General features: G+C 26.4%; 1 protein-coding gene across 1 annotated transcript in view; it reads right to left on the bottom strand.

The window, feature by feature from the left end:
• Positions 1-7,235, bottom strand: part of LOC100161072 — a 23,291-nt gene extending 16,056 nt beyond the window's left edge. The window contains exon 1 of the mRNA XM_001946127.5: positions 6,782-7,235. Coding sequence (XP_001946162.1) covers positions 6,782-6,818 — 37 coding nt within the window. The 5' untranslated portion in view covers positions 6,819-7,235. The remainder of the gene's footprint in view (positions 1-6,781) is intronic.
• Between the last annotated feature and the right edge of the window lie 3,861 nt (positions 7,236-11,096).

Raw genomic sequence — 11,096 nt, 5'->3', positions numbered from 1 at the left:
TTTTAAAAACGTTATTTTTCCATATGTTTTTGATTAACGTTTTTAAAAACGTTATTTTCCAATTGTTTCCAAATAACGTTTTTGATAATATATATTTTTTTTTATATTATTTTCTTATAACTTATAACTTTTAACTTTTAAGTTATAATAGTAATACAGAAATGCACTTAAAAATTAAAAATTAAAATTAATTATTCTTAATATTTAAATTTTAAATTAAAATTATAATTTATATAAAAATTAGAAAATTCAAAATTTCTGATTTCAAATTAAAATATTTTTAAAGTTAAAGATTAAAAAGTACAGACAAGTGAATTTTTTTTCGTGGTATAATTTAATAATGTATAATACTATAATTTATTTTCGTTTTCGTTTTTGATTTTGTTATTAAATTTTTTTCGGTTTTCGGGATTTTTTTGTTATCGTTTTTCAGTTGCTTTTTGTTTTTGTTTTATTAATTATTTTCGTTTTTTGTTTTTTTCCGTTTAATATCGTTGTTTAAAAACGTTTTCAAAAACGTTTTCCATCCCTGGTTTGAACTATATTAAATAGTATAATTACTGACGCTTTGAGACGATTCCAGAAAGTTATTGATTTATATTTTAACTTAGTCTAAAAAAAATAAACTGAAAATTATAAAGTAAGTCAACATTAAAAAAAAATCTGGTACATCTATTATTCAAAGATAATTATAGCCTCTAAATACATATTTTGTATTTATTTTATGTATTGTCGGTTGCCTAATTAGAAAGCAAGTACCTAGCAATATTAGGTATATTTAACCATTACTTTGTTTTTGTTTAATAATTATTATTGTATAAGTAAGACCCCTCTTAATGGTAATCCATTTGATGTCTCAACAAGATTTATCATGAGACATTTCGAATTCAATAATTTTACATATTATAATATGGTAGATATAGGTACCTTTAATATAAGACGCAACTGACACAATATTACGGTATTTATATATATTTTTTTTCAATCACAGAATACCTAGCTATTTGAATTGTATAGGTTTAAATTAAATTTATTTTAATTAAAAATTAAAAGCTGTGCAAAACACAATTTATGAGTTATATAGATAAATTGTATTTAATATTTATATCTATACCGGCTATACCTAAATCTGGTATAAATTATGTAAATTGTCACTTCACCTTTTTACGTAGGTAATACCATTGAGTACACGGATGATATATAATATAGATTGAATCTATACAGACAGTATAAATAATGGTAATACGCACGCTATTTTATAAACTTGCTGTTGTAATCATTTGAAGTGATAGCATCTTTATAAACTATACATATTTATCTTTAAATTTTAATCTAATGAGTGTTCTCTGCGTATATATATATATTATCTTGAAAATGAGCTATAAAGTTATTGACGGGGAGACACTCTGAAGGTATGCCTCGAAATAATGTATTATGTATACAATAAACTAGTATACCTACAATCTACATATATAAATATTAAAATGAAGGTAACACGAGAATAAGTAAACAAGTAGTATTTTTATATTTTTTTTGTTTTTATAATTCGAGTAATGTAATGTATTAATATCGATCCCTATTTTAAGACAGTTTGATATTTCAATGTTGTATAGAACAGTCGTTTGGACATGAATAATAGCATGTTGTACTGTTGTATATAGGAATGAGTATTTGTTCATGCCAAAATCATGTGTACCTATTCACAATAACTGAATAACCCTTAAACGTTGTGCCATTAATAACCAATAATATAACGTAGACATTTTAAATTACTACCTATGCAATGTTACTAAAATTTATTAAAATAGGAAAATAAATAATAATGTTACTCAAATATGCGTGTCTTAATATATGTTGAGCATGAATCAAGTACCCCATCACACATATTTGAATTCAACAGAGGGCGGGGGGAGTTACTAATTAATTTAATGGTATATAACTAATTACAAGTAATTAGTAATTACCCTATACTTGAAACTCGTAATATTTGCCACAGTATGCATATTTTTTATTCATCAGTATTGAGTAGGTAGGTATTGATTTTTAAATTCTAAGAAGAATACAGAAAATGCTGGTCTTACAATCAAGTACTTTTTAATCAATATGACGTATATGTGCGTGAACAATATATGTTTTAATTCAAGTATGATGAATTGATTGTAGTATTGTGCTGTACCAACCCATATCATAAAGTACATTATATAGCTATAATTTTAAAGTTATATGTTCTAAGTAATTTATTATTATTTATTAATACGATGAATGTAGGTAATTTAAAATCTAATGACCACATAAAGTTACCGAGGATTATCTAAAAAAAAATGAATTATTTTAGACAAAGCTACGAGTTGAAAGAAATCGTTAATGTAGGTTTCAAAAATGTGTGTAGGGAATATTTACAATATTTAGATTCTAACATATTTTTTTATCAAAAATTGAAAATATTTTTCATCTTGGTATACATTAATTTAAATGAATTAATACAATAATTAACTCATTAAAATTAATTAAAAAAAGATTTTTTACATCATTATTTTATTAAAAGGTAATAACTATATGTATAACAAAGAGTAAGTTTTTAAAAATTATAATTAAACTTCTAAAAAACAAATCCAATTAATTGATTCCAATTTGTATTGTTCACTAAAATAGTAAAATAATATTCGAATATAATAAATATAAGAGTTTTCTCGCAAACCACTATATTTAAGTTGTCATTTAAAAGTTGGGTAATAATTATTGTTTAAAAAGATTTACTATATACATACAGAGTATAGACTGATTTTTATTAAAATGTATTAATTAATAAATTATTAATCATAATAAGTGTATAGTGTGAAAGTGGAAACTTGAACAAAAGTTTGACAGTGCTTGTTAACCGTGAAGTATTATCGAATAAAAGTTTTTAAGTAATACAAATGTTTGAAAACTCGTATAATTGATTTAGTAGATGGGATATAAGTATATATTATTATTATTTATTAGGTATGTTTGTGAATAGTGTATACGGAGGTATAAAAATAAACTTTCAAATAAAAACACATTTTTTTGGCCTTTACATAAGTATAAATATAGTATTACAGATCACTAAGAAAACTACCTACTGATATTCTATTGCCTCATTATTATTATGTAACTTATGAAATTTATCCAAGTTAAGTATTCCAATAATTATTAAGAAAGTATCTTTTAAGTATTATATTAGTCTTATTATGGTTTTTTTTTATTTTTAATGTTATACAGTAGACGCCGCTTATAAGACTCACGGATATAAGGTTCAGTCGCTTATTAGACTCAAAATCGTCTGGAACGGTCCGGACGTATCCAAATACATTAAAAAAAAATCGGTTATAAGACTCAACACTTCGGTTATAAGACTCAAATTTCGTAAAATAAATAGTAGAAAATAAACTTTTTTGGTTATAATTTAGAAATAAATTGGTATTGAAAAATTAAATAATATTAGTGTTGATTATTTCTAGTTTCTGTTGGTACCTTATAACGTATAATAATTTTTATATGTAATATTTACCTATTATAATTTTAGTTTTTTTTTATCGGGATTATTAAATTTATTCAATAATAAAGTATATAATATGTAATATGTGTTAATGTATTAGAATCAAAGCAAAATATGTAGTGAAATAAAATTTATAAATACCTAATTAATTTTTTTTTTCCACTTCGCCTATAAGGTTCATTCGGTTATAAGACTCACTTTGTGCTGGTCCCAAAGTGAGTCTTATAAGCGGCGTCTACTGTATTACTCAAAATAATTAAATGTTAAAATTTGTAGAACTCAAAATAGACTGTTGTGTTAAAATGTTATACCTTCTTTTTTAACATATTTTTTAGTGTGAACTGTGGAATGTGTTGGTTTTCTAATAATGTTTTTTTACTGATAGTTTTGTTCGCTATAATTTTTTTTGAGCGGAAGAAGTGCTTGACACTTTGCAGGTAGTTCAACTGTTGGATTTGAAATTGTAACTAGTTGGTATTTTATCGGCATTTCAAAAATTGCTAAACAAACAAAAATCTAACAATAACTCAGAAAGTAATTATCTTTTAGATATAAAATGTTTATTAATTATTATTAAATAGGTATGAGTTGAAAGTTAATGTTTTTTTTTTTTTTTTGTATAATTTTAAACTGTTTACTTACTTGAAAACCTATATATTATAATAAAAATAATAAGGATAAGTAGCCAATATCATATTCAAACATTTAAATTAATTAGTACAATAAATGTTCAAACCATCACTCTTATTCTTAAATTATTTCATCTAAGCAATATATAAAATAAATGTGCATAATATTTGGTCTCATGTCTCAGCCGCAGTAACCTTTCAGATCATTATATTTAGTATTTGAAATAAATTAAATGAATAAAATCCACAGTATTAACTATTGAGTACATTTTTAAGTTGTGGATATCATTATATCAATAACATTTTCCATAATTGTGTTTCTTAAAAATGATTTATTTATCTATGTGTGAATTTTAAGTTTTAACTAGTTTGACTCATTGATATACGGTATATCAATCCCAGACAGCATTTTGTAATGATAATATTATAATATTATTATAATAACTTTATACTAATATTATTCGTTATTATAATGATAATATTTTTAAACAAAAAAATTGATGTCTGGGATATAGTATATCATAAAACATAATAATATAATCACATATTTTTAAAAATGAAACTAGGTACACTTAAAAATTAATATGGTATACCAAAGCACTCTGTCCATTATCTAAAATTTAATTAGAAGAAACTTTTGTATGTTGTATAAGTATACTGTATATTATGGCTTAAACTTTTGGATATCCATGTAAGCCATATAAGTTATAAAATGTATCTAAAAAAAAATATATATGTAATTTAACTAACAAATGTTTTTCCCTTTTAATAATTAAAATATATTTTTTATTAAGTAGAAAAAGAGGTTAAAAAAAAATTGATGGATCAATATTACAATATTGTTTTTAATTTTTAAACCGTCATAACTGTTATATAGCATAAATAAAGCAATGAAATTTAAAAAAAAACAAAATATAATTAACTGTAACTGGATAATATCATTTTCATAAGCTTCGCGTGAAAATATACAACTAATCATGATAATCTAAACATGCGTTGATTCGGGGTAGTTTTTGTAACATTAACTGTTCAACAAGCTTATAACGATTAAACGATGTGAGGATAAGCTTTTAAATATGGGGATTTTTAAATATAAACATTATACATTTTTTTCCACTAGGTGTTTAATTCCAAAAAATTATTAATATACATTTTTATGTTTAATTAAAAACTAATATTATATGTGTACATTATGTACCTATAATAGGTATACAGGGCTAGGGTGTAACAGGAAAACCTGACAAAAAAAAAAAAATAATGATGCTACTAAAACGTATGACAAAAATTGTGAAAATGATATGGTTAGTAAATAATTCAAGAAATATACTCATACCAAGAAAATCCCAAAAACAATGTTTTGAAAAATTTTATTACTTATATATTGTTCTAAATTAATTTACTCAAAAAAGAATATTGATATTTAATTAATTATATACTTTAAAGATTATCAAAGAACATAGGAGAATATATTATTTACCTGGAAGTAAAAGTGTGTGTCCTGAACTACTGAAAATGTATCTACTCTAAACATGTAAAAACAACGTTCGTACTTGCATTGGAATTATCGTTTTTCAAAAATATTTTATTTGTAATAAACTTAAAAATTCTTAAATTATGATTCACAATTATACTTTAAAATTTTAACGAATTATACTTAGTCAATACTCAAGAGGCTGTATTATATAAGCAGTGATTGTTTGGATTAAAATGTACATAATATAAATCACCTATTTAAAATATCGTCTCGACGATGTAAATCTAGTTATATGCGGTTATTTGTACTTAAATGTATAATGACTGTAAATTAATTGTTTTACGATAAATATTTCGATTTGTTTCTATAAATGTACCGTTTAATTATAAACGTGCCAATAAGACGCGGTGCATAGAATACGGCTTCTATAATAATTATTATAATAATAGTTGATTCTTATTGTAGACAACGATAAAAATATTATAATCACAGGCCATGATACGATCCATAATGGATAATATAAAAAAATAAGATCATTATTATTACATAGACTTTAACGTTTTAACAATAATTATACCTGTCTATTTTCATTTTTTTTATTTTGTATTACAGATTATGGTAAAGGTATTCAAACGGTATATTTTAGGATATGTTCCCATACCTACAGATATATCTAAATATAATATATGTATAAACGATACAGGACATAGGTATATATAAATAATATGTAAATCGTGACGTATTTTACATTTTTACCGCGTAAAAATGAGCGAGACGAAAAAAATCCCTTGCTGGATCGTCGTTGACCCGCATTCGCCCTTAAAGTTGGATGTCCATACGGATGAGTTATTAGATGAAGAAAAAAAAAAATTAAAATCATAATCGCCGAGTAATAATTATATGAACGACAGAGAAAAAAGTTGGCGTTTACTTAACGATATGGCGACAATAATAATATACTCTATGATATACCTACGCGTTATGTGCGCACGTATAAAATATATATTAATACAATAACGACGTGTATAATATAGGTATATCGCCGAAACATTATAATATTATATGACCTATGTTATGTAATGTACAAAATTATATCACTATTTATACCGACGAACCCTTGTGCAAAGGGGTGGGGGGGGGAAGTCGGTTTTGGCTTACCTTGGCCGTGCCGTGTGCCGTTGTAAGACCGCTGCATAATGACGACGACGATGACGACGACGACGACGACAACGACGACGATGACGACGACAACGGGACACCGGCGATTACATAAGTGCTACTATAAATAGGCAGTAATAGTGTGCTCCGATATGTAGTCTACATCAATGTTTTGCAGCGGCTTTGGTCATGGTATATACCCCGAGCTCTGCCCGTGCAACAGATGGCCCCGCCGGGGCTCCTGGTCGCCGTGGCAACGGCTATTACAGGTGAGATGTTGCCCAGCAACCGGTGCCCAAAAATCCGGGCAAAACCAATGGCCCACATTCGTTAATCAATTGTCTCACCTTATCCGCCGACTTTTCTTCTCGCCGCGCGCACTTTGCCGCCGCGGCTGCCGCGCGTAGTGCTCTGTTGCTGTCGCTGTTGCTGCTGCACGGCCGCGCTGCACGCGCGCGTATACCGCGCGCCACACCGCAACACGCGCGTATAATATGTTAAAAATCGTCCCCCCCCCTAGAGTATAAAATGCACGACAGTAACCGGGTATATACCGTAGGTCTGTAAGTCCTGCAGTGCGTATACGACGTGTTATTGTATTACATAGGTACCTATAATATTATATAGTTCTGCATTGTGTATAATATAATATAAAATTATATTATATGTACAATCATGGCGCGAGTTATGACCTGCACCGTTTCGATCGATTTACAATAATATATATACATCGAGTGTAACCGTTTGTGTGTGTGTGTGTGTGTGTGTGTGTGTGAGTGTATACATATATCGATTAAACATGGCGTTCGTACGACGTTTCATCTCGTTTGGGGGTTTAGAGTATTTTCATCCCCCTCGCGCCCTCCCACACCAAAGACAGTCGTAAAACCGACACTGTTGCTGCTCGTATAATACATATATATTGGATCAACAGTATATATATTGCATTATTATGCGATGAACCTAGCTAATATATATGATTATATAGGTTATACCTTATATACGTATATTATGTACGAATAGTGTTAGGTGTTACGGCGTCTTTGTCGGGCATACCAATTTATTTTGTTTGTCCTGATTGAAAAATTTAAAATTATTGTCGTATAATATATGCCGCGGTAGTATATATTATAATATAGGAACAACGCGATTGAATTTATCGAAAGTCTAGCTCGGAGGGAGCCTAGAGAGTCTAGATATTCGATAGGCACTTTTTTTTATAAATTAAATTTCATTAAACATTCATTGGTTTACTGATAAATGTATGTTTTTTTTAAATATTATTTTTACACAATTAATTTGAGTCATTATCATTGTTAATTATAGTACCTTAGAACCTATTATAGTATTAATATTGTAGTTTAGATGAGCAGAGTGGAAGCAAAACGTTGGTTATTACTACCCCGCTCACCTTCTAAGTTTTAAACACTTATAACTAATTAACATAAATTACTGGTTAAATATTCGATTTGTATGTATAGAAATGGTGAGAAAAATAATATGCTTTGGATATTATGAAATTAAAAATGTATGTTGTCGTTTAAAAAAATAAAAAAAGGATATTAAATTGTAAAAATGAATAATAGAAAAAAGGACGTTTTTTAATGACTGAAAATTATGTAAAATAAATTTGAAAAAAAACACACCAATTTAACTAATAAAATACACACTGTTCATAATATAGTGATAAAATATAACTCTACGTGTATATACCGATCACATAGGATCTTATCAGACTTCGTAATAAACACGTATATTATTAATTATTATATAATATTGCACACAGTGTGCGCTGTTAGTAATTAACTATTTATATACTGACAAGTCGTCATGGCCGTATATTTTATATAGATTAATTAACCTCAGGCTACATAGTCACATAATTATTTCTTAAACTGTCTCTGAAATGTCTACTCCCGACTTCGTAAAAGTTGCGTTTAACACGCCTGAATTATAAATCTTATCTGCAGGTCGTAGTTATCATAAAATGCTAAAATAGATGCCTTTTATTAACAATTATAGAACAAATTATTAGGAAGTCGGTGGACTGGGATTTTCGGAGCTCGAAAGTCGATTGAACGGGCTATCAAGAATAAAATAAATCAGTAAAATGTGTTCAGACTTAGGTATATCGTGACAAATTCTCGCTTCTCAATACCATTTCTAATATCAAAACCACCACAGCATTATACTACTTACCTATATATTTGCTTTTTAAATACTTCTATATGTTTCGACATTTACTATACCTACCTATGGTCGATCGTCGATCAATTGTATAAAAAAAAAAACAAAACTAATCAATTTGCTACCTATAACACAATAATAAACATCATGTTATGTATTACTGATTTGATATTATTAGGGAATAGTACAATTTCGTTTTATATATTTTTGTGTGATGGTACCTAAATTAATCATGTGATATAATTTATATCAGATTAATTTTAAAATCGTGATGTCAACACAAATGTCAAAATGTTGGGACCCGAAGAGGTCGGGGGCAGGATGCGATCGCATCACAGCATCCATTGTCTGTTCGCCAATGCTTTTAATAGTATGAATAATAGTCAGTTTTGCATAATCCAATTTTGTTTAATATAATAATATGTAACTAAACTATTGCTCAAATTATTTATTTTTATTCGAAGAAATTAATAAAATATTTTTTGGACGTAATAATATCATTTAAATTTGATGATCGTTTACATTTTGAGTATATAATTATTATTTATTACTAATACATAATTTTTATTGTTTTTGGCTACTTTTTGCTATGTTTGAGTATGAAGCTGCGTAAATATTAATTATAGCTACCATAAGGCATTCAATGGCTTTTCCTTTCAAATTTAAATTGCAGTTCAGGTAACAAATATTATAATAATTTTCTCATTATATAATTATTATATCATTTTCATATTATACCTACATCAAAACTTTTTTTCTTAACTATTTTATTTCCATTTGATTTTTGTAAACTATACTTTTATATATTATGTGGACCAATTTATTCTATTGATATTCATTATAGATTTTATTTTTAATATTTTTTGAAAATTTGAGTGAGGACTTTTATTGATTTAGTACTAATATCTATTATATACATTATTTGTAGGATTTTAAACCGTCAATATACTAAATTTTGTTTAAAATTTACATATGTATTATGATGTATTATGTATAACTTTATGAGTATAGGTTTTTAAAAATCAAAATAATACTTATTGTGGAATTTAAAAATTTGTCTTTTTTTGAAGTAACTAAATTGAATGTTTAATTTATAATACCTTTATTCAAATTTTCAATAAATATGGAAACATCACATTTTTAATCATACAAAAATCAAAGAATCATCTTACTAAGTTTAAGCCAAAGGTACTATTGAAAAAATAGAGTTATAACAAATTATATAATCACATTAATAATAGATACAAATAATATAATACGAATAAACAATAATTACATTCTAGTATTTTACAGTGCTTGTTAAAGCTGATAGATATATAATACATTAGTGCAACCATACTACATTGCACATCTCATAATAAATATAAATTTCTAATTGTTATTATACTTTTGAAAGCAATACCTAATCATTGAATAAGTATCATATTCAAAAAACAATTTCTATCTCGGTTTACTCTTGGTTTACTTTTTAGCCAGTAGACCACGTTGACGCATATAAATAGAGTACCTACCTACCTAATTGTTTGAAAGGTAAACATTAGAGATCGGATTTTGTAGCTCTATAAAACTATAAAAATGCACTAAAAAAAAACACCTAAACTATATTTTTAATAAGCCCAAAATAATTATAATATATTAGACGTACCTATGCTCATTTTGTTTTATTATTATTTAATATATGAGTATATAATTGTACCCATAACAGGTTAACAGTTTAATGTTCTAAATTATAATTAAATAGGTATATAAAAAAAATAAAAAATACTTTTATTTGTTTATTATAATATTTTTAATACTTAAATATTAAAACATACACACATACATTTAAAAATGTTTCTTCCACACTGCACACATATTCATGGATTTGATTACGTATAATTTGTGGAATTAAAGACATTATAATATAAAAACAAACTGTGTAAGTGTAATTTTTTTAAATATTGCGTAAATAAGGCTTTAAAATTTCAAGTGCTATTACCACAAAGAAATGAGCAAATATGAGCAATTAATGTGGATATTTTTGTAACCAGTAGGTTGGTGGTGTCGATATCGTCATTATATGGTCATGTAACTCGATAAAAGAAATAATTAAATTTGTTTATTTACGAAAGCGTTTAGGTTTATTACC

This window comes from Acyrthosiphon pisum, chromosome A2, assembly GCF_005508785.2.
Source record: "Acyrthosiphon pisum isolate AL4f chromosome A2, pea_aphid_22Mar2018_4r6ur, whole genome shotgun sequence".
In the NCBI taxonomy this organism is placed as follows: domain Eukaryota; kingdom Metazoa; phylum Arthropoda; class Insecta; order Hemiptera; family Aphididae; genus Acyrthosiphon; species Acyrthosiphon pisum.
This window is presented reverse-complemented; position numbering and strand designations above follow the sequence as displayed.